Source organism: Xyrauchen texanus, chromosome 45 (genome assembly GCF_025860055.1).
Source record: "Xyrauchen texanus isolate HMW12.3.18 chromosome 45, RBS_HiC_50CHRs, whole genome shotgun sequence".
In the NCBI taxonomy this organism is placed as follows: Eukaryota; Metazoa; Chordata; class Actinopteri; order Cypriniformes; family Catostomidae; genus Xyrauchen; species Xyrauchen texanus.
In genome coordinates this window covers 15,634,761-15,660,000 of record NC_068320.1, presented here as the reverse complement: position 1 = coordinate 15,660,000, position 25,240 = coordinate 15,634,761, and the positions used below count along the sequence as shown (strand labels likewise).

General features: G+C 37.3%; 1 protein-coding gene across 3 annotated transcripts; it reads right to left on the bottom strand.

The window, feature by feature from the left end:
* Positions 1-22,771, bottom strand: nrf1 (nuclear respiratory factor 1). Of its 3 annotated transcripts, none has more exons than XM_052118836.1 (12): positions 22,673-22,771; positions 17,764-17,989; positions 16,341-16,455; positions 16,049-16,175; positions 15,531-15,674; positions 11,219-11,377; positions 8,281-8,484; positions 7,809-7,910; positions 7,478-7,635; positions 6,222-6,290; positions 5,953-6,077; positions 1-1,579 (listed from the first exon to the last, which is right to left on the bottom strand). In XM_052118836.1, the coding sequence occupies exons 2-12, from the start codon at positions 17,972-17,974 to the stop codon at positions 1,419-1,421; spliced, it is 1,575 nt and encodes a 524-aa protein (XP_051974796.1). In that variant the 5' UTR covers positions 17,975-17,989; positions 22,673-22,771; the 3' UTR covers positions 1-1,418. The 3 variants fall into 3 exon arrangements, with proteins under 3 accessions (XP_051974796.1, XP_051974797.1, XP_051974798.1); XM_052118837.1 differs by having other exon boundaries at positions 17,764-18,001; positions 22,673-22,738; XM_052118838.1 differs by lacking the exon at positions 6,222-6,290.
* Between the last annotated feature and the right edge of the window lie 2,469 nt (positions 22,772-25,240).

Here is a 25,240-nt window from a genome sequence, read left to right as displayed (position 1 = left end):
AATAGTGGCCATTTTATTTTAAGAGAGGATAAAATGTAAAGACAAACTCTGACATGTGGTGCCAAACAATGTCACCACCATTCTGACAAGCAATGTAGGAGGGTTTGGTTTCATCAAAATGTATATTTTGCAAGTTTTACATAAAAAGGTTGATACTATGTGGTCGTACAGGCATATACAAATTGTAACTGTCCAAGAGCAGGAAACATAGCAAAGCAAGTCAATGCACATACTGTACAGGTGATCTGATTTGAAAACTGCCAAACACCAAAAAATGTATATTGCATTGTAGATACAATATAACAAAAACATTGAAAGAGATAGAATGAGTTTTTAGTTATGCCACTTTGCAATGTAATACCACCAGAATTCAAAATACATGTGGTTTTCTTGACTTCAAAATCTTGACACCACTTATGACATTTCCTTGTCTTGTGTATGATTTCAAGGATATGAGCACAGATCTAAACAAAAACATTAATGAAAAATAAATAAAAATAAATAAAACACGTTCCCCAGCAGTTTCATAATATGTAGATTCATTTTCCATAATGCTATGCGTATGTAAAGTTGTTTATTTTCGGAAGTATAAAAAGTATGATACGGAGTGCTACATCTTCCACCTTGTCATTGGTAAGTCAACATTTATAGTCATCTATTAATAGTACAATTCAATGAAAGACTATAAATAGAGCTGAGTGACAGTGTTCAAATTTCAAAGCAAATCTGTACCAACAGGAAATGGTGCTCTCATTCAATATACCACTTAATCAGTCAAGATCATAGTTTTTTTCCCCCACTGAGAGTTCATATGAAATGCATGATTGACAATTCTATGTTTTGCAGTGTGACAAAACAAGAAAAATCAAAAACCATACATGTATGCATGTCCATCTCAGTAGTCAAGGGTAATGGGCTCTAATACTAAAATCATGGCACAAGTTGGTTCACAATATATATAAGCACAAACCTAGATAAAAACTGAGAGAGAGAGAGAAAAAAAGAGAGAGAGCGCACACACTTAATGCCTTATACGGGAAAAATGAACCACAACGAATGCAGAAAACAAATTATGCCACCAAGTTCTTGACGTGTGAAAATGTTGGTTGATAATTTCCTTTTACTGTAACTGTAGAAAAAGATTTAGTCTACAACTAATTCTAAGTATACTCTGCAATACATTTATCAAACATCAGCTAAAAAAAATTAACTAACATTAACAAAGATAACACTCAGCAGAAAAATAAAGACAATTAATTGTTTACAAGGTAAAAATAAAAATATACAGAAAAAATCTTTTGACCCCTGCAGATGTATTAACAGGTAAAAATATTATTTTTTACAATATTTTCCAGCAGTTACTTCCTTTATGTATGTGCGGAACTTCCTGTCCCACACATCTGCAGGGGCAGTGTATGTCACTGTTCTAGGGTCACCACCTCCACCGCCTGTCCGTCAAGTGTTACCGTATTGTCGATGCGTGTGGCTACGGGAGCCATTGCGACCTGAACAGGTCGATTTCCCTGCGCCAAACTGGTGACGACTGTCTGATACATGCTGACTGGAATCTGGACGAGACCTGCAATTAGAAAGATCTGTTATCTTCGTTTCGTCTAAACCAGAGTCAGAAATTAGCTTTTTATTTGAAATATTTTTTATTTGTCCACTGAAATACATTTTCAGGTGTATTTTTTCATGCAGGGTCAAAAAATGAAGTTGGGCTTGTGTCAAAAATGCCACCAAAAGTGACAAAATTCCCTTGAAATTTAAAATGTGGTGGCAAAAAATGCCCCTGTAATGCATTTTTCTGTTAAAAACAAACATCTGATATAGTATTTATATAGTGACAGAATACTTTTTATATGTTTAGAAAAAAAAGGGCCACATAAATGTAAATAAATGCCCCTGAAAATCAAATCCACGGAGGAATCATTGCCCCGTCACGGAAAAGTTTATTTTTTAAACTGCATTCATGATGGTATATTTATATTTTAACCACATAAAAACACATGTTGGGAATGCTTAACACACATCATACACCCAAATCATAGTAGTTACAGCTGTGGCACCCGCTGAAGAGGTTTAGTTGATTGGGACATACGTCAGCGTTGATACCAGCACACAGCCTGTCAGCTGGAGGGAGGGAAGCGGAGGAAACTTTTGCAGTCGGACGAGACTGTGGGCAGGACGTTGAGCCAAGCGGCCATGTTAGACTGTGTGTTTCCAGTAGCATTACGTGGTCTGGGCAGAGGGCAGGGCTACTGCATCACACTGCAATGCGGAACAATGGAGTGATTGAGGCGGCCACTCCCAGCTTCCGTTTCACGATCTCCCTCTCTGACTCTAGGTGTACCCCTCTCTCTATCTCTCTCAGTTTTTCCATGCCTAGCTGTGAGCAGGGCAGTCTGGATTACTGCTGCAGTCACATGGGGCGTATTGGGGCGGGGCAATCTAGAAACCTAGCATTTGTCAGTGCTCCAAAACTAATGAAGTTTCTTCCGAGTCACAATGGTACAACGCTGTCACAAAGTCCTAAGAAATGTCTCATATTTCAATAAAATCCATCATTTTGCATTTCAGATACTTTGTTTTTGCTTCCCATGCCAATACAACCACCTCCTCAAGATAAATTCTCCCTTTAATCTAATTTTAACAAAAAAGCAGATAAGTTTTGACCTTAAATGCATCTTAAATAGGTATGGACAACATGATTCCCCCCAGAACCCTTACATCAACTTAAGGAACCTCACAAGACCTGTAAATATATCGTATCAGGGTCCTATTTCAACCCAAAATCAGAATAAAAAAAATTAAAAAAAACCTTGACAATTAAGCACATTTTAACTCCCCATGACAAATTCTCAGTAGCATAATATAATGCAAAAACAATCTTATCGTTATTACTATAATGCAAGAAATAATTTAAACAAAAACAAACATTAAAACTGCATTTTAAAACTGTATTAGTAAAAGTTGAAATTAACATCACCCAGGATTAATAAGTGCTGAAAAAGTATTGTTCGTTGTCAGTTCATGTTAAATAATGTTGTTAATGTAAATATATTTTATATTCATTAGAATTAGTTCATATATGTTACCAAAACTTCATATTTTTTCCTTCTGATTTTGGGGTGAAATATGACTCCCAAGATTCACCCTTTAAATAGAACAAATGAAAATCCGTTTCAAAACACACTCCACATAGCAAGCCTGCCTGGCAGATACAAGTGACTCGGTCTAAACGCTCCGATTTCTCATAATCACATCTTGTTTCAATAATTCTTGGGGAGTATGTGAAGCATTGCTTTTCGGGTGAAGTGCCTACAAACCCTCTATCAGTCTGACATTGAAGGTTTCTGCTAGGCTTATGGAGTGAAAGAGGGGCACAGGACCAATAATAACTTAAATAAGTCACAACAACCTCAGAATAGCCACTTCAAAGCTGTGCTAGCACTGCCATTTCACTGATTGAATAAGGTCAATAAATGCTAGCTGCCCCGGCAAGTGTCTGTTGTTGACTACACTCTCACCAGGCTCCTGAGCAGAAGTGCGAATTAGGTTTAATTGCCCAGCTTAAAGGTGTGGGCCTCTTTTTCAGCAGAGACTCACAGTTCGCTCAGATAAACAGTTAACTTGGTTGTTTACGTATGTGGGAAATGGAGTGTACTCAGTCCCACCATCATCTGTCCACAAGTAACCTTTCTAGAGGTGGTCAGTACAGTGTTATATAAAGTGACATCCTTTTATCAAGCAACTCTTTCCCTTCCTTTACAAAAAATAAAAAGAGAACAAGCGGGGAAAAAAGACAAACAGATGGTCAATCAAGAGATGGTGAGTATACAATCCCCTCGGACTACAGGACCCAAACGTGTGGTTTAGTATGCTGTTGAATCACGGTTCATGCAGAATTGCTAGTGAACTTCAAAACGTGTAAAACTAATACAACAAGGAGGAAAATACCGCTATTTATGCAGATTATTGATCGTGTCAATATTCCAATGGCAAGAATTTTTAAGTTAAACTTTTTAAATTTTGGGAAAATAAGAGATTGACAACCAAGTGGTTTGGAAGATACTTAATGTGGCATCACAAACACAATTTTTTCAATTATTCGAGCAATTGCAAACATAGAATGAGCCTTTGTCTATAACTTGTTTCATTTGTACAGATCCTCCACACAGCTAGACATCAAGGGTTTTCGTACAATGACACACTTGTGCCAAGATTCCATATTCCCTCATGTTTTTTTACAGACACTGGGCAAATTCCAAAAGAAAGTGATCCTCCCTATGCCCTACTTACTACACGACAGAGCTCTTGATGTGGGCACTCTGAAGGGAGCATGGCATTACAGTTTAAAATGTAGCCTTCACAAAACTCTTGTGAAAGGGCCCTTAGTGAAAAATGATCTCTTACTTTTGCTTGGACCAACCCTTCGAGTGGTGCCCCCTTCCCAAGGTGCCCTTCAAGGGTGCAAAAATACAGTTTGGAAAAAGCCCAGCAATGTAACCATGTTTTACACAAACTCTAGGGCTAAACGCAGGATGTTCAGCACTTCTTGTGTAAAATACAGAAGAAACAAGTGAGTAAAACAAAACAAATTAAAAATTCTGAATTATTCTATTGCGCATATATAATATAATATTGTATTGACGTATCCCTTGTATTTTGGTGGTAGAGTGGCAGTGCTCAAATTGATATACCAATAGGAGAGCAGGCTGATGTCCATTTCTTTAAATGTAGTTTTAATGCTTGCTAATCAGCTATTATATTTAAATGCACCCCTCACTACTGTCTCTTCTTCTCTTTATGGACAGGGCTTTCCAGTGCTGACAGCTGGCTCTGTGATTAGACTATGCACTGATAATGGAGAGGATCAAAGCTCTTTAAGAGGGATCCTCTGGGTTAGGAGGGGGAGGGGCTTCTATTTGGTCACCGAGGGAAACAGGAAAAGCCAGGGCACTAGGTAGTATAATTAAAAAATAAAATAACAATCTATGGTTACGTGGGTAGTTCTACGGATAAAAATATCGTAGAAATACTTCCGGGAAGTTGATGTACCCTGCAGTGTGACATGCTATTCTCCATTTTAAACTATTTTAAACAACATTTTATTCATTATCATATATTTTAAAGACCATATTAATTGAATACATGGATTATTTGTACTTTGAAAATACTTAGTCACCGCAGACTAATTTAAAATAAACTAACCTAAAATCTTGTACAAAAAAAAAGAAGCTCATAGATGTTAAATACCTACATATATGAATACTGGCATGATTTGTTTAGAGTCCTTATGTCAAGTGTGGCTTAAAGAGGAAATGTACTGTGCCAATTCTTTATGCTGTAACAAATACCTGCAGTACAAATACCTGCAGTACACCTACAGCAACAAATGCACGTGTATGCACACTCTACTTATAGCAGAGGGAGGACTGGACGGTGCCGTGCATATGCAGAGCACTTAGTGGTTGAGGCAAAGTGAGGATTAGAGAGAAGTGTAGAGGCTGGAGTGTGTGACACGGGTCACACACACCATCTGTTCCACAAACACCCTGGGGATTACAGAAGTCCTCCACAGACTTCCACGCACTCATATGTGCACACACCTAGACGGAATCTAGAGTGACACTGTTGATGGCGAAATGGATGTTTATATAATATGTTGTCATTTATATGTTTGCCCACTTCAAACATTCCTGTTTAAATTTTATAGCATCTATCAATTTCATTATGTTTCATCATGTTTGGGCGTCCTCATACAGTAAGTCAGGTGTGTGTATGTGTGTTATCAATATCAGAGAGTTAACACCGGAGTTCTGGAATATTAGTGGGAAAATTAGATGATATATAAATCGGTTGTGCTTGTTTCCAAGTGTGTGAATGCAATGCAGTGCATTTGTGTGTGTGAAAGAGAGAGAGAGTGAGAGGGAGGGGGAGGTTTCATACCACTGGCATCCTGAACTCCAGTTAAAGCTCCTACTGCGGCTGCTGTCTCTCCTGCTAAGACGATCTGCCCTCCGCCCTGAAGAGTGGCTTCCGCTAATGTCGCCACTGCATGAGCTGCTGCTTCACTGCAACACACACATACACATTAGCCTGAGAAAATAAACATCTTACAATAGCACAGCTTGCATAACCATGCAATACTTTATAAAGATTTTATCCAGGATCTGAAAGACAGATTGGTGTGCCCCCTAGTGCAGGAAATCACTAACCTCAGGGAATGATATTGGTTACTTGGCCTACAAATGGCCCTCTGGCTCTGACAGATCTGAGATAGATGTCTAAATAAAACAAAGATGGGGGTTATTTACGAAACTTGTGAATGGGACTATTATACGAAGGAAATGTAAAACTTCCCACTAGGAATGGGCTGACTAGTCATTTTTCATTTTATCCATGATATTTTGCGCATGGGTGCTTTAAAGGGGATCAATTAAGAAAGAGTCACGACTTCTCCGAGGGCTTTAGCATGCCGAAATTTTCTGAGAAGTTACTTCTCTAAATGTTCCAGTGATAAAAACATTTCTTTTGTAACATCACCTTGTATTCACCACCTTTTACAAAACATTTCAAGACAATTACTATCGGACGTCAAATTCCAGATTATAATGCATAATCTGTATTTTTTTTTATAGATATTTTTTAAATGGTCTATGCCTACAGATGGACAATCCTGGCAGTTGCATCGCTCCTCACGCAGTTTTTTCAGTCTTCCATTCCACTGAACATGCATTTGATTGGCATCAGATGAAACCGAAACCAGTTTAATTATACTTGGTTTCATTAAAGGAATATTCCAGGATCAATTAAAGTTAAGCTAAATCGACAGCATTTGTGGCATAATGTTGATTACCACAAAAAATGATTCATAATCATCCCACCTTTTCTTTAAAAAAGGTATAAATCGAACTAAGCCAGCCACTTACAATGGAAGTGAATGAGGCCAATTTTTTGAGGGTTTAAAGGCTGTGTTTTTTTTTTAAGAAAATGAGGGGCAAGACAAAAAGTATTTTTGTGGTGATCAGTATATTACACCACAAATGCTGTCGATTAAGCTTAACTTTAATTGATCCTGGAATATACCTTTAAAACCGATTAGTCTACTAGTCATTCAGGCAACGGCACCTACTAGTCGATTTTGAAAATGTTTTTTTGCATATCACTAGTTCTGACTGTGCTCAGCAGACTGAGTTCATTTACTGCTTTAAAAAAGTGTGCTACTGTGAGCACAGAGCAGAAAACAATGCCTCAGCCTAATTGTTGTGGGAATGGAACATCAACCAATAACCAATTGTTCCTGCAGTGCTGTGTTTCTGGGCTGCTGCTGCTACCTGCTTGTGATAAACAGGAGAGTGGGCTCAGGTGAGTCTGCTAACAAGACCCCAGGGACATGTACCTGTGCCTTGGACTGTATTTCCTTTCTATCACTCTTTGTCCAACCCACTTCACCATTGCTTCCTATGAGTACCTGTTGAGCGCCATGGTAACTGTTGCCCCCTGCTGCATCTCATGTGATGCAGCGACAGCAGCTTCAGCTAAGGAGGCCACAGCCTGCGTGGCTTCGGATGCTTGCGTAGTCTGTATGGTCATCTCACTACCCTGTAGTGTGGCCCAATTTTGCTCCACCTTAAAGAGAGAGAGAGAATGGATTTGAACAGTGATTATCTATAGTTCACTAACTAGTGATAATGCTGTATGTACTGTATGTAGAGGGCTGGACAAGACATATGGAAGTTAAGAACTAATTAAATATTAAGATTAAAATGTGTAGTGTGTGATTCCCTGTGTGTTGACATTACCTCTCCATCTGTCACTGTGGAGTAATTCACCTGGGCGACTGTCACTGTACCTGGCAGCTCTGATGCATCTGCCAGTGTTGCTACTGTGGCTCCAGTGCCAACCTGTTGATAAAGCTTTTCAAGGTTAGCATGTACAGTTATTCAGCAAAAATACTTTTACATGGATCAAACACATTCACAACACACTTTACTTCCATAATGTAACATATTTCCGTATGAAATCTTCATTTAAAAAATGTTTTTGCATTTTTTTTTTTATTTGGAATAATATCCCACAATGAATTATGCACAATAAGATCAGGATTGTGCATTAAAGCAAATAGTAAGTTTTGATTATTCTTAGTTAGTTGTTTTTCAAGAAAATCTATACTTTATATATAACTAAAAATCAAGTTTAATGGGTATAGTATGAGTTGTCCAAGTAGTCAAAAACAACTGTGTAGCTGTTCCCACAGCAGGGACCTGAGCTCACCTGTATGAGCGAGACTGTTCCATCAGGATTACTGATCGTCTGCACCACGGTCTGTGACGGCACCAGGTGCGCAATGCTGTGTGTGGCTGTTGTGGTAACTTGTTGTGTGGTGATCTGGTCCTCAAAGGCATAGAGCAGGTCCTCTCTCCCATGCTGCTTGTAGCAGTTTTTCACGATAGTCCTCAGGGCTTGCGTCCATGACACCTGTTTTCAATGGAAATAAACCCTCAATAAGTCAATATTATGCAAGCTTTATCTCATGTGTGTCAATTCAGCTGCAATTTTATGAATAACGAACAAAATTATGGTGTGGCTTAATCGTGGTCCAAGTTTGCATTCTAACTACATAGGTGATTGGGCTGGGTGATATATTAGCTAAATATTAATGCAATTTTCATAACAATGTTGCTGTCAATATAAAATTAAGCAAGCAACATTTTGCATTAAAATTTTCAATGAGTATGAGTGTGTTAATACAAATGTTTTAAATGTGATTTAATGATACATTTACACAATCATGCAAAATAAACGTTTTTTTATACATATGTTTTAGTAAATATACATGTAGCTAAATATTGCTCTTAATTAGGTATTTAAGAGCAAACAGGTAAATATTGATGCATATAAATAACATTGTATATTAAATATTATTTCTTGTGTTCATTTAGTGAAAAATACTATTATTTTAACTAGATTTGATCATGTGTGTTATGTCTTGAATTAAAACTCTGAATCTACTTGGTTCCAATAGTTGTTTGGTTGATTTTGGTTTCTTTTATTGGGAAAATAATTATGTTAAGCCATTTCAGAGCAAATACAGTGGCAAGAAAAAGTAGGTGAACCCTTTCCTGCATTTATGTATAAAATGATCTTAAAATCTTGTTTGAACGTCATCTAAGTTACAACAATAAACAAACACAATCTGTTTTAACTAATAACACACCAATTATTGTATTGTTCTTGCACATATTGAATACATCATTCAAACATTCACAGTATAGGTAGGAAAAAATTATATGAATCCTTAGGCTGATGACATCAACAAAAGCTAATTAGAGTCAGTAGTTGGCAAACCTAGCATCCAGTTAATTAAATGAGATTGAAGGTGTGGGTTAGAGAAAATGGAGAGAAATTTGACTAATAAAAAGCACTAAAACATTTTAAGTTTACCCTTCACAAGAAGCATCTGCTAAAGTGGACCATGCTTTGCAACAAAGAGATCTCAGAAGACCTATGATCAAGAATTGTTGCTTTGCATAAAGCTGGAAAGGGTTTCAAAGTTATCTCAAAGAGCTTAGATATTCACATTTAGACAAACTGTCTATTAGGGCAGTCAATTGGATAGAGAAACAATATAAAATAAATGACCTTAAAAATGTTCTAAATGTGAATTTTAAAGTTAGCTGATATTTTATATTGACGTTATTTCATTAGTCCACAAGAGGGCACATTGAATACATTTAACCATACAGCACTGTGTAATATTATTGCAAAGAACATTCCTGGCTGTTAAAAAAAATATTCCATTTTAAATTAAATGCATAAAAAAAAAAGGTTTTAGTTGGATCATATACTCAACGCTTCAATAAGCAACTCTGTGCAAACATGGTTACACTTGCACTGGTGCCACAGTATATACTACCACAGTATATACTTCATAATAACAGCGATTATACCACAGTAGTTTTCATTAATTACAGCTGTATGTAGGGTAGAATTGATCCAAGATAGCAGTGGTATTCGGCTCATGATCCCTGATCAAGGGCAGTTCAAACAGACAGTACACAACAGAAGGTATCTTGAGACACACATTTCCAACTTGAACTCCTTTACAGACAAACCCCTTTCTTAATCTGAGAAATGCTGATAAGAGAGCAAGACGCAACGACGAAAGACCTCCACCTACTGAAAGGGGCCGTTCACACCAAACGCTTTTGAAACCATCCAGTTTTTATTTGTTTCTATGTAAACACGCTAGATGAAAGTTTTTGTTTCTCTTTGTTTTAGTTTGTTCAGCGTCTCGTGCAGAAGCACTGTTTTTAGATGCCGTATCAAGTTAAAAATAACTTTAAAATGCATCTCAAGACACCTGGTATCTGGTAAACTGTTTTTTGTTTCACTTCATCTAGCCTTTTTTAGTGCAAGAATGCAATGGGTCAGAAGTCATCACCAGTGCTTGCCACACATCCAAAATTGACGAATATAAACATTTCTAAATTTAATTTAACAGCCCTAATGTCAATAAATAAAGACGAATTAGTACTGTGGCTACTCTCCCTAGAAGTGGCTGTCCAGCCAAAATTACTCAAAGGGAACACCGTAGAATGCTCTACTATGAGGTAAAAAAGAACCCTATATTGACAGCTAAAGACCTGAAGGAATAATTGAAACTGGTTAACATCTCTGTTATGGCTTCAAAAAAAGAAAATACACTTTTTGGAGTGGCTTAGACAGGCCACAGATTTTAACCCAATAGAGATGCTGTGGAATGGCCTCAAAAGAGCCACAGCAGTTTTGTAAGGAAGAATGGTCAAAAATTCCCTCTGAACGTTGTGCAGGTCTAAGCCGCAGCTGCTGGAAACACTTGGTTGAGGTTACTGCTGCCAAAGGAGGATCGACCAGTAATTAAATCAGAGGGTTCACTTACTTTTTCCACAGCACTGTGAATGTTAAATGGGAAGCGTTCAATAAAGACATGAACGATTATAATTAATTGTGTGTAGTTAGCTTAAGCACATTGTTGATGAGATCACATTTTATGAACAATTAATGCAGAAAACCAGCTAATTCCAAATGGTACACATACCTTTTCTTGCCACTGTACATAACTATCGAGATAAATATTGAACATTGTTAAAACACTGCAAAATGTGCGGCAGTGCACACACACACACATATAATGTAATGTAAATGTAAGCACCAATTCGGTCAACATTACCCTCTGTTTTTGCTCCTCTGTCCGGACGTCACTGCGAACGTTAGCCCAGGGAATATCCTCTGGCCACCAGATGGGCTTACAGCTCTCTTTCCCCCAGCCAGGCTTCCCACGGCCTGTGGAATACTTAAGCATTTCTGGAATGAATGCTCGGAGCTGGGCCTGCAAAGGAACAAAGTATAAATTCAGACAAATAACTGCAGATGATTTTAGACTGAGAATGGTGGTGAGCACTTTGGAAAAATAAAATGTGTGTAAAATAAGTTTAAAACAGAAAGCCATTGATTTTCCTATTCCTTGTACAGCTGGGCGCAGACAGTCTGACCACACATATAGGTTCTAAAAGTAGTCAATTCGATTTCTATTTCAAGACCAATCTATAGGTAAGGCTCCAACACAGTCTGACTACAGCTGATGGAGAAAACTGTGGAAGGATTTCCTAATCTCTAATGAAATGAACCAAGCAGACAGACTAAATATATTTTATGCAGAAAACATTATGTACTTTGATGTTGGCTGGTCCATAAACACAGAGTATTTTTACTCTCTGTACTGTATCTCTGGCATACCCACCCATTATTGTAAACAAATGGGAAAGACCAATAACAATTCATTATAGTAATAAATAAAGTAGACCAAAAGCAATGCAGATTACAATGAGGTCATGCTGTTTTCGGTTAGTTTTTGAATCAGGTACATTTTAACAATGCAAGTCAATCAGATAGGCTATTATTAAACTTAATATGGTTAATTTCTTTAAAAGTTTCAGTGCTCCCAATACCAAAACTACTCTCTAGGGAATTCTAGCTGAATTAATTGCTGAAAATTATGATAAAAAAAAGAAGTAGAATAAAAATAGAATGTTTGATGAATTTCAGTGCAGTTGTGCCTTTCAAACATTTTAATAATATTGTGTTTATCATATATCAGACAATTATTGTCTTATTAGATTTAAGAACTTTAGACCCAAGTTGAGTTATATGAAGCTAGAGGTAGACCGATCGATATATCGGTTTTATCAATGAATCTGTCCCAATTGTTGCGTTTTAGTTGCTTATTCCTCCATGCGAGAATGCCAAATTTGACTTTGAAGAGGGGAACTGTCACTCATCACCATAATAATAATAATATATAGGATATAAAAAGCTTAACTTGGTCTTAGTCATTTCAAATAAGAGTTCCAAGGGTGTAAATCAATATCGTTTAGTGTTAAAAGTCCCATGTTATGTAACACATTATTGGTTGAAAAATAAAATACATCTGGGATTTTTTTCATTTTGTACTCTGGCCTCCACGTCTGTGCTGACTCAGAAAATGTTGTAACATCCTATGAATCGATTTTAAAAACGGTTAGCCAATTAAACGTTATCTACCTTTTCCACCACCTTATTTATCGGTATCTGCAAAATCCACTATCAGTCGACCTCTATATGGGGCAGACAACTAGCCCAGAGACAGACAAATCCTCAGGTTGAGGGTGGAGTTTAGTGCAATGCACTCAATGCCCTTGATAATTCCGTGGGCAAGCCAGTGATTGTAATGACCAGTGCACTGGAGCAACGTCTGTTCATCTCAACAGCACAGGCTAAATTTGGCCTTGGGAGGAATAAATCAGTTCCCAAAAGAGCTTCTCCCTACCGCTCTCTCTCTCCATCACAAACAAACTTCCTGTCTGTCTGACATTGGACGGTGACAGATGACAATATGACAGATGACAGAGGGCAAGTGGAGAATTATTTTCACGCACGGGATTAAAACGTTTTGATATAACCAATTAACAATTAATTGAAACATAAAACACAATTAGATGCCATCCACACATTTTTGACAATGAATTTCCATAATGTTTTTAATCGTTCATTTTTACTGGATAAGTATTTTTAAAAACCTTTTGATTTCAGATTGCACTCACAAATAGCAATTTTTAGAAATAAAATATTTTATATACAAGGATAACTAGAAAAATATATATTTACTAAAGACATTTTCATGACTTTTCCCATATCCAAGAAAATCACAATTTTTAAACAATTGTATATTAGATATATATACACATACACACACATTTTAAATAAAAATATAAAATTAAGTTTTTATAATATATCTATAAAAACATAATTGCCCAAAAACACATAATGGTGACTGCTTAAACATAAATGGATGAACTTAATAAATAAAAAATGTTAATTACACTGTTTGCAGTCTGTGTAACAGATTGCCTATATTAGCGTCACAAACACCACTGTGTTTGTGCAGATGGCCTAATTACATGGCGAAGGTATTAAAAGGAATCTCATGCCCCAAACACAGCCCCCCACCCCTGCTCTTAATCCACCTGGGAACCAATCAGCAAGCTTTTTGCTTGGCCACGATGTGCAAGATAATTACTTGCGCACACAAGCCTCACCTGATGACCCTGTACAGACCTGCCACAAACTACAAGGTGTGTCTGTCCTGAGGGACATCAGCTGTCTGCAATCCATCCTCAAACACCATGAGGAGTGACGAGTAATGGATGAACTGGTAAAAGTAGCCTACTGGTTATACTGGCTAAACTAGTTATATGGTCTCATTTCAGGAATTATTTTTAGTAACTCTCTAAGTTAAAGTGACCTCTCTAAGTGGTCGGTGTCAGAAATGAACCTTTCCAGTAAAGCTGAAATATATGAACTTTTTCAGTGTTAATTTCTTCTATTCCAGCTTAAAATGCAGAGACAACTACAGTACAAGTCATTCGTAGTTACATTTTCTCAAAAACTGAAAGAAATACGTCTCTGTGGCACTACAACACTGAGTTGTGGCTGGGACGATATGCTTTTTAAAAATGTGTGTGATATAATCAGTGCTGGCTAGAAACAGATTACATGTAATTGGGACATTCGTGCAACTCATAGAAGAGGCGCTGACCGCACAGAGAAATGCCAGTTTTTGAGTTTGTAGTTAATTACATGACCTGCTTCTGTATCATTTGAACTTTAATAAAGCTATAACGCATTAAAACTGCATTTAAAATGTAACACTGGGGTGTTTCCTTTAAAGAGCTCCGACTCTACTTATTCCACAACGAGAGTGCTTCTGAATTTACTTATTTGGTATTTTTGTATAATTCCCTTGTACTTTGTGATGTACATCACCTGATGCTGCTTGGAAAGTTTAGAGTGCATCTGGACTGTGATCTGTGTAATTCTTCCTCTCCTCAGTCAGGCGCGAGCTGCAGTGCTTAAGAGTTTAATGTGATCTCATATAACGTTAAATGAGATCAAACGACTATTCGACAATGACATTTTTTTATTGTCGATAACGTCGACTAATCGTTTCAGCTAAATCACCATAACACTTTGTATAACATGCTGTTTGTGATTTCTAGAAACCAATTTTTAAGAATTATTTTGTTTCAGACTGATTTGCTACTGAATCATTCAGCGTTTCCCAAAAGCAACGTAAGCTTAAATAGATTGTAGAAACCACTGGCGCCAAAGGTCTCTACGAAACGCAGCCCAGAACGATTTGCAAACCATTTTGACCAATTAACTGAACAGAACATACTCAAAAGAAAGATCTGTTCACAAATCGAACATCACTATAGCTTGCAATAATTTCTCCACGACACAAGCTCTTAGCAAGAGCAATAATTAGGTGATTAAATTGTTTAGAGCAGAAAATAATAAGACAAAATATATATATTTACAATAGAAATTTCCATTACTTTTTCAGGATAAATTCCCAGATATTTCCAGATTTTGGGAACACCATGTGGAACCCTATAACTAGGCCTAGAAAATAATATTAAGAAATGTATCAAAGGTTACAAATAAGAAACTGAGGAATTAATTTTGAGGGCATTTTTTGACCCCATATTTTCATAAATTGGCCCTGGCCAATTTGTTTGCCTGTTATGGGGACACAGAACCACAACAGTGCCACTTCATTGCTCTCAGTCTCTAATGCTTTTGAGCTGATTCACTGCATCAGCAACATCACAAAGACAATCAAGAAGTTCTGGGAATAGACCCAAGCAAAACCCTTGGAGTAACTGTTACGGATACGTTAGCCATAGCAGGATTCTAAAGCAGTGCAGTGGCAAATATTTCATTTGGACATTGGGGGAACAATTTCAGAAACCAGTCCACTATTACCCTTTAACCCATCATAAAGACTCATACGTTCTCAAACACAGGAACCTTATAGCAGCTTTGTTTACTGGCTTTTCGTGCCAATTTCTTTTTAACAGCAGAAGCATGTTTTAGCTTTTGGTGTTAAGAGAAGGCAGACATCATCAATGCATTCTTGCCTCATAGTGCCATCTGGTGCCTACCTGTGTCATCTTGTCTACAGACACTGGTATGCCATCAATGGTGAGTGGAGGAAGTTCAGAACTGAGTTCTCCACCACCAGGGGGTGCATGTTCAGCCAGAGCATTCTCCAAATCCTCCAAAATCATGCTCTTATATTTCCTTACCTAATTACATTAAAGAAAAAAGGACAGGCTAAAACAGTGGTAAGATTAGAGACACTGCACTTAAAGGGATAGTTCACCCAAAAATGACAATGCTATCATCCTTCACTCAACCTCAGCATTGTTTATTCGGTAGAACATAAAAAAAATTAGGCAGAATGTTAGCCAACATTCACTTTCATCACATAATTTTTTCTCCATACAATGAAAGTGAATGTTGACTGAGGCTAACATTCTGCCTAACATTTATTGTCTGTGTTCCACAGAGGAAGCAATGTCATATCAGTACCAGTGGAACCACATGAGGGTGAGTAAATGATGACAGAACTGTCATTTTTGTGTGAACTGTCCCTTTAAATGAACACACAAATACTCACCACATTCTCTAGTGGAGCAGCTCCAAACACTCTAAATACAGGGTTTGGTTTAGAAGGAGAGATGCATAACACAATAGCCTGCTGGCCAACCCGTGTTGTGTACTCATCTAGAGTAGCTCTCAGCTTCCTGCAGAAACAGCAAGGGTTTTTTATACAAAAAACACAAACATAGACCTAGAACGAGAGCAGTTCATATAGAGACTAAAACTTCCAATAGATTTTACAGAGTTATATTACATATTAAAAAGCCTATGCAAAGAGACTAGTTAGGAATACTACAAATATGGCTCACCTAAGCAGGCGAGTTTGTTGTCTTTTTCGGATTGAGGGATTTGACTCAAATATATGTGGCCGTTTACGTTTCTTCCCAGTTGCCACGGCGGCGGCTGCTGCCATGCCAACAGGTCCTGAAAAAAATATCGGGCATAGTATCAGCTGTTTAAGATAAATCAAAAGGACCAAAGTTCTCACTGGTTATGTACAACATTGACATATAGTTAAGTTTGCCATCTAGTGGTCATTTCGATAACTACTTGTCAAAGGATAGGCATGTACAGTTGAAGTCAGATGTTTACATCCACTTAAGCCAAATATATTTAAACTCAATTCCTGACATTTAATCGTATAAAACAATTCCTTGTCTTAGGTCAGTTAAGATCACTACTTTATTTTAAGTATGTGAAATGTCAGAATAATAGTAGAGAGAATTCATTATTTCATCACATTCCCAGTGGGTCAGAAGTTTACATACAATTTGTTAGTATTTGGTAGCATTGCCTTTAAATTGTTTAATTCGAGTCAAACATTTTGGGTAGCCTTCCTCAAGCTTCACACAATAAGTTACAGGTTTGTAGGCCTCCTAGCTTGCACGAGCTATTTCCGTTCTGACCACAAATTTTCTATCAGATTGAGACCATTTTTTTGTCCCCATGTGCACTTGCAAACTGTAGTCTGGCTTTTTTATGGCGATTTGGAGCAGTAGATTCTTGCTGTGCAGCCTTTCAGGTTATGTCAATATAGGACTAATTTTACTCTGGATGTAGATACTTGTCTACCCGTTTCCTCCTGCATCTTCGCAAGGCCATTTGCTGTTGTTCTGGCATAGATTTGCACTTTTCGCTCCAAACTACATTAATCTCTAGGAGACAGAATGCATCTCCTTCATTAGCGGTATGATGGCTGTGTGGTCCCATGGTGTTTATACTTGCGTACTATTGTTTGTACAGATGAATGTGGTACCTTCAGGCATTTGGAAATTGCTCCCAATAATGAACCAGACTTATGGAGGTCAACAATTGTTTTCTGAGATCTTGGCTGATTTCTTTTCATTTTCACATGATGTCAAGCAAAGTGGCACAGAGTTTGAAGGTAGGCCTTGAAATACATCCAAAAGGTACACCTCCAATTCAGTACACCTCCTATAAGAAGCTAAATGGCTAAAGGCTTGACATAATTTTCTGGAATTTTCCAAGCTGCTTAAAGGCACAGTTAACTTTGTGTATGTAAGCTTCAGACCTACTGGAATTGTGATTGTCAATTTAAAGTGAAACAATCTGTCTGTAAACATTTGTCCTAAACGACTTGCCAAAACTATTGTTTGCAAATATGAAATCTGTGGAGTGGTTAAAAAATGTGTTTTAATGACTTCAACCCAAGTGTATGTAAACTTCTGACTTGAACTGTAGATGAGTTTACAACTATGTGTAGGAACCTACCTGCAGCAGCCAGGTGTGCAGTGACCTCATCTGTCCCAGTTGAGTTGAGGATGTCAGAGTCATCGTAAGCATCGTCATCGGGTGAGGAGGGCGAATCCTCATCAGCGCTTAGCATGTGCTCCGTGTACGTGGCTAAGTGCACCTGCTGAGAGACGGCGTGGGCCTCGATGGTTGTCATGTGCTCCGTTTGATGCACCGTGTGGTCTTCCATCACACAATACAGTTTCTTTCAAACACAGTGAAACACACAAAAACAATAGCACAAACAGACTCCACAAGTAAATAGCTAATATACCTAAATTCAAGCAAATGAGACAGATTCACTTACTGTATTTTGAAAACACCCGAAGAGTGGTTAAAAAAATGTGACATTAGTCTTAATAAATTAAAGGAATAATACAGGTTCAATAAAAGTTAAGCTTTATTTTTTTTACCACAAAATTATTTTAGACTTGTCCCTCCTTTTCTTCTTCTTCAAAAAAAAGCCAAATCTGGTTTAAAGTGAGGCACCTACAATGGAAGTGAATGGGGGCAAATCCATAAACTTTAAAAAGTATTTCCACAAAATGTAAACAATAGGCATGTTACCATGATTTTAGTAATAAAAATGTTTGCTAATCTTTTCTGTGTAAAGTTAAATCCAACTTCACAACTTTGTTGCCATGAAAACCCTAAAAGGTCCGTAACTTTGTTTTTTTAGTTCAACTTTAGAGCTTTTATAAAATTATTAGCTTCACATTTCCATTTAAACTTTCCAAAAACTGGCCCCATTCACTTCCATTTTAAGCACCTCACTGTAACATCGATTTATTTAAAGACAAGAAGAAACTTAATGAAATGAATTTTTTGTGGTAATCAACATTATGCCACAAATGCTGTCAATTGAGCTTAACTTGTATTGAACCCGGAATATTCCTTTAATGAAAATAACATCTTCTAACACCAGCCTTATTTAACTTTAGCTAACATACAGTCTCCTGAGTCAGAATGTCTCATTCCATTTTAAAAGCTAAAAGGTGTCTTAAAGTGACAAACAGCTGGCTATTAAACCTGAATGCCAGTAAATAAGTCAAACAAGGTATTATATTAATACCATCAAGTGTAAGTAAAAAATTAATAAAAAAAAGGCCTTGCACATAATATAGTCGATATATAAAACTAAACCTTAAAAAGGATTATGGGTGGGGGTCAAATTTAAATGATGCAAATCTTTGAAATTAATATACTTGTGTTCCTAATTACCTGTTCCTTTTTTTAAATTTTTTTATAAAGTTTATATTATAGCATCCCTCCTGTAGCGGCCACTATCACAGTTCACCCTTTCTTGCCAAAAATAACCACATTTTTGTGATATTAGATTTTTGAGTTTGAAAGTTGACAATTTCAGCATTTACATATGTAAATAATATATATTACAACATACGCTTTTGGTAGGCATAAATATATTAAGAATTGTTATTAATAATGTACAAAATGTGTTTACAAGATTCATTTTCTGCTATAAAATTTTCGCAAAAAAAACCTAAAAAGGCACAAAAAAAAAGACATTGTTTTTCATGTTTTATTGAAAAACAAGATACTGTAATGACATGTATCATAAAGAAAGCAGTGTGCTGATAACATTTATTTCAGGGTTTTGGACAGTAAATGAAGACAGAACTGTGAAGTAGCCACACACTGAAAAAAAATCAAAGAAATACACTGGTGGCCAAAAGTTTGGAATAATGTACAGATTTTGCTCTTATGGAAAGAAATTGATACTTTCATTCACCAACTTCTTAAAATACTTAAGAGTTTTTATCAAAAAAATCCTCCATGTGCAGCAATGTCACCTTTGCAGATCCTTGACATTGTAGCTGTCAGTTTGTCCAGATACTCAGGTGACATTTCACCCCACACTTCCTGTAAAACTTGCCATAGATGTGGCTGTCTTGTCGGGCACAGTCTAACTGATCCCAAAAAAACTCAATGGGGTTTAGATCCATAACACTCTTTTCCAATTATCTGTTGTCCAATATCTGTATCTTTGCCCACTCTAACTTTCCTTTTTGTTTTTCTGTTTCAAAAGTGGCTTTTTCTTTGCAATTCTTCCCATAAGACCTGCACCCCTGAGTCTTCTCTTTACTGTTGCACATGAAGCTGGTGTTGAGTGGGTAGAATTCAATGAAGCTGTCAGCTGAGGACATGTGAGGCATCTATTTCTCAAACTAGGGTCTCTGATGTACTTATTCTCTTGTCAAGTTGTAAATCTGGCCTTCCACATCTCTTTCTGTGCTTGTTAGAGCCAGATGTGCTTTGTCTTTGAAGACTGTAGAGTACAACTTTGTATGAAAACTTCAGAAGCATGAAGAATTGTGTGAAGAATTTCAAGCATTGTATAGCCTTCATTCCTCAAAACAATGATTGACTGATGAGTTTCTAGAGAAAGCGGTTTCTTTTTTTTTTTTGCCATTTTTGACCTAATATTGATCTTAAGACATGCCAGTATATTGCATACTGTGGCAACTCAAAAACAAACAATGTTAAGCTTCATTTAATGAAACAAATATCTTTCAACTGTGTTTTCTTGTCCCAAATTAGCAATTTATTATGATTACTCAAGGATAATGTGTTGGAGTGATGGCTGCTAGAAATAGGGCCTGTCTAGATTTGATCAAAAAATAACTTTTTCAAACAGTGATGGTGCTGTTTTTTACATCAGTAATGTCCTGACTATACTTTGTGATCATTTGAATGCCACTTTAATGAATTAAAGTACAAATTTCCTTCTGAAACAGCAAAATAATTACATTAATCCAAACTTTTGTCCTCCACTGTAAATTCATAATCAGTGTTGATGTCGCACTGTACTTCCTCTGTATTATAGCCCAGCTCGTGCATCATCATTCAGTTCAATTCAATGGCTGAACAACTCCGAAAAACGGTACATTTGATACATTTACCAAAAACACTCGCAAACACAAAAAAGCCATCTCCACGATTAATTATACTGTTATAAAAGGTAAGTTTGAATTAGTGTTGCCACCTGTCCCGGTTTTACCGGGATTGTCCTTCTTTTTAATAACCTGTCCCGGGAAATGTATCCACTCTCCCGGGACACTAAATGTCCCGGTTTTCGAAAGGCTACGTGAATATGTATATTCAACTATCTATTTTCTCTCCACTTGAAATAGCCTATGCGTTGTGCACAGAGTGGTCCGTGTCTCTTGTGTGTAGAATCCGCTATCATTGGCTCTGGGACGTGTGACGTGACGTGACGTAGGCTACGTCATCTAGCGCGTCTGTCTTCTTGGCAGCTATCCAGTTACTACAGGCGGCAATTTGAGAAGCAGTGTGAAGAAGATTGTACGTCGGTGGCGAGACGGAAGACGAAGATGACAGTGTGTTCACAAAGACGGACAGGCCAGTAAAAAGAAAATGAAACGTTCGACATATTTTAATAATGACTGGTTGAAAAATTACACAATTACTCACGTGGCTAAAGCCAACACCAGGCGACCCACTTTATGCTACCTGCTCCGTATGCTCAGTTAAAATTCTGGTTAAACATGAAGGCAAAACTGCTTTGGATGACCATGCTAAAACAAATAATTTTTTTAGCAAGGCAACTGAATCCACTGAGCTGTTGAAAGTAGTTGCTTTTGTTTTTTCCATACCAGTCAGTAATGCCTATGCAGAGTGTTCAGTCATATGGAGGATGTTTGGTCCGATAAAAGAAACAGACTGTTAGTTGCAATGGTGAAGTCTGAGCTTCAGGTCAGATTGAATTTCAAATTGTCATGCACTGAATTCAAGACATTCATTGAAGAACAGAAACCACTGATAGCTGCAGGAAAGGGAAACGCCAAGTATAGATGGAAGACTAGGTAAGCTAAGGCCCATTTATGTATGATTTTGTTATTCCAATGTCTGATTGAGACATACTAAATAAAAGTGGCTATAGATGTGGCTAAGGTATGGTAAATGCAAATCTAATGTCTTCCCTCTACTTATTTCTTTAGCAAAGCAAAAGCAAGCACAAGCACCAGTATCTAAGCAACCAGAGGTAGCTATAAGTTAAGATAAGTGAGAATACTTGAGATGTTTAAAATATTCACGACTATGCACAATCTTACTGCACAACGACCAATTGTGTCTTCTGAGTCTAATGTCTAATGGACATTTTCACTTGTGAGCAAAGCGGTGGCCGGGTCATTGATTTGTCCAGGTTTTTTATCAGACATAGGTGGCAACCCTAGTTTGAATCCATCATAATACTATAAAAGCAATACAGAGCAATGCAGTCCAGCATAAATAACGACAGGCAAATGGCGGTTATTTTCAAGCCGTGTAAATAATGTGTAAAGAACGTGCAAAACAAACATTAAACACTGCTGACAATTTGTCAAATAACTCTTTCATAAGCGGTATTAAACACAGATAATATGCATCACATATATTTTAGCTCAAATGCAAGCCGGTTCAGTTTAAGGGAAATCGGTGTGAATAAAGCCATATTAACACGAAATTATTTCCGATAACGACCGATCGATAACACGAATGTGTCAATATGATATTAGGCAATCATTCACTTTATTTCCTGATTTAAACATATAAACACCAGCTAACAAGCCTTGCAATGCCATTTAGCATCTGCACAAATCCACAGCGATACGTTTGCAATGTACATACAAATTCACTAGGCCAAAGGCCTGCATCTGCGCCATTACACTTTTTGTCCCAAATCAAGCGGGGTAAATAATTAATATGGCATCCAGGCAAATTTTTGCGATATCAGACCATGTTCTGTTTAGCATCGTCGCGATCTGCATCCGTGTGTGTGAGTGTGTGAAAGACAAACGCTGCCGGGTTGTTTGGTGCGGCTGCGCCGGGGCTGAAATGGCTGGAGATTGCGCGGTAGGGCACTAACCTCAGAGCGGCTGCGCTACTTCGGGCCTGCGCTGTGTGGTGGAGCTGCGAACACCAGCTGCAATGGAGGACAAAGAACGAGCGGCAGCGGAGAGCGCGCGTCCTGAGCTCAGCGGCTGCTGATGCGCGTTCCCGCGCGAAGTGCAATGAACAAATCCCGCCCCTCCCTCTCGCATGAAGCTCAGAGTGAAGGGTTAACTTGATTCTGGTGCTGCTGCACAGAAAAGGTAACTTCAGAGTCGAAGACATGAAGTAATGTACCGAATTAAATGCAGTTTTGTTCAAATATAAACCTATTAAATGTATTTAATTTAATATATTTTATTTAGGACACACACGCGCACGCACACTCATACACACAGTATATATTGTTATAGGTTAAAACACAAGATGTTATTAATTTATTAAATTGTAATTTCTCAGATACATTTTTTACTAATATATATATATATATAAAATAATCGAATTAAATATTTTTTTTTATAAATTACACAATTACATTTTTGACTAAAATACAATATATTTTATTTATTAAAATATATTGTATTAAATTAATTTATTATTATATTTATATTTATGTATACAAAATTTATTAAATTATCTATCCTTATTTTATTCCTCAATTTGTAAATGTGAATGCAGAATAAAAGTCCCCTAAATTTCTGGCTTCAAAACGTTTGATCACACACCTGTTTCCCATGAAGCCTTAATGGCTCTTGTGTACGATGTCAAGCATTGGTGAAATGCAAAGACGATGGAAATATACTTTTTCATCCATAAAATCTCAATTTGGTGAGTTCTTTAGAACTTTTGCAATGCTACCTAAATGTTGTATCCAATAAATGTCCAAAACCTTGAAAGAGCAAAAGCCAAATTAAATGGCTTGTCAAGTCAGTAGGTTAACCTTTATTATGACAAAGATGAGAAAAGATGACAAAATAGTTTGAATAAATAAGATACCAAAACAACATGGCTAATATGTTCATGGTTAACTTTTAAAAGAGGAGCCTCCGTAAGAGGGCACTATGGTATCACAAATGTTTTACTGTACATATTTGTTTTTGTGTGAAACGCTAGGTGGCAGAAAACGATCATTAATTCTTTGCTTGCAGAATGTATGGCTGATGATGCACAGTACTGTTATGACATTGTACAAACCAGCGTGTGTGACTCTGATTTTCAGAATTACAGTTGATTTATTGAAATGTTATTCAATTATTCTGCATCTAATCCAGCTGATGCTGAATTTAAAAAAAATCTGACAATTTGTTAATCAATGGGAACATTTTTATTGCTTGGCATCTTATGTTGTTTGCAAAGAACCTGAAGCCTAGTTTAGTTCATCACGAATGTTTTATTTAAAGGTTCAGTTTAGGGGCTGTGAAAAGGTGAATATAGTGTCATGCAGTAGTACACATTAAGGAAATTCTCAGGCGATAAAGAGTCAGTCTTTAGAGGTTTCACAATCTGCGATCTATCTCCACTGAGCTGCCCTGCTGGGGAGAACCGATAAGATTTCAGAAGAAAGAGATGAGTTCAATAATTCTCTTAATTGATTGTCTGGAAGAGAAGATAATTCATGGTAATTGTCAGGCCAGTTGAGGAGCCCATGAGTTGAATCCCCAGAGAGAGGAATAATGGATACTTCACTCACTTACATGGCACAGATAGACCAAGTGAGGAGCCATCATATGTTTTTGCCTTCACAGAGTTAAGCAGGGTATGTTAATGCAATGAAGTGTGAGAAAAGTACAGATTGTGCTTCGCTTCTCAAACATCAGGCCATTATAATGCTGAAAAGACCAGCAAAACTGGTGATCAGAATATTTTGTGTCTTGGATGGTAGGGATGTAATACACAAACATCTTGTTTAGTAACCATGGCGGTTTTAGTTTCGATCTCAGATCTTAACATAAAATTTAAAGGGATAGTTCACCCAAAAATGAAAATGATCTCATCATTTACTCACCCTCATGCCATCCCTTCAACTGTACACAAATAAATATTTTTATAAGAATGAAAGTGAATGGTGGTCAAGCCTTTGAAAATCCAAAAAGGAGAAAAAAGTCAGTCAGCATAAAATTAATCCATACAACGGTTTAATCAATGTCTTCTGAAGTGAAGGTTTTGGGTGAGAACAGATCAAAATATAACTCCTTTCACTGAATTTCATTTTTGGGTAAACCAAGCCTTTAAGATAGGAAGAATATACAATATAGTCCCTGCACTCAAGCTGGGTAGCTCAGCAAGTATTGGCGCTGACTACTACCTCTGGAGTCGCAAGTTCGAAGCAACTAAATTGGCTCGGTTGCTAGAGAGGGTAGAGTCACATCGGGTTACCTCCTTGTGGTCGCTATAATGTGGTTCTCACTCTCGGTGAGTTGTGCGTGGATGCAGTGGAGAATAGCGTGAAGCCTCCACATGCGCTTTGTCTCCATGGTAATGCACTCAGCAAGCCACGTAATAATATGTGTGGGTTGGCGGTCTTTGACGTGAAGGCAACTGAGATTTGTCCTCCGCCATCTGGATTGAGGCGAGTCGCTATGCCTCTACGAGGATTTAGAGCGCA

Bases quoted from the DNA above. Each gene is read 5' to 3' on its own strand.
- nrf1 (XM_052118836.1), bottom strand. From the start codon at position 17,974: ATGGAAGACCACACGGTGCATCAAACGGAGCACATGACAACCATCGAG. The intron at 16,456-17,763 runs GTAGGTTCCTAC...TATTTTTTTCAG, and splicing joins TGCACACCTGGCTGCTGCAG to GACCTGTTGGCATGGCAGCA. The intron at 6,291-7,477 runs GTACTCATAGGA...TGTTTTATTTAG, and splicing joins GTTACCATGGCGCTCAACAG to ACATCTATCTCAGATCTGTC.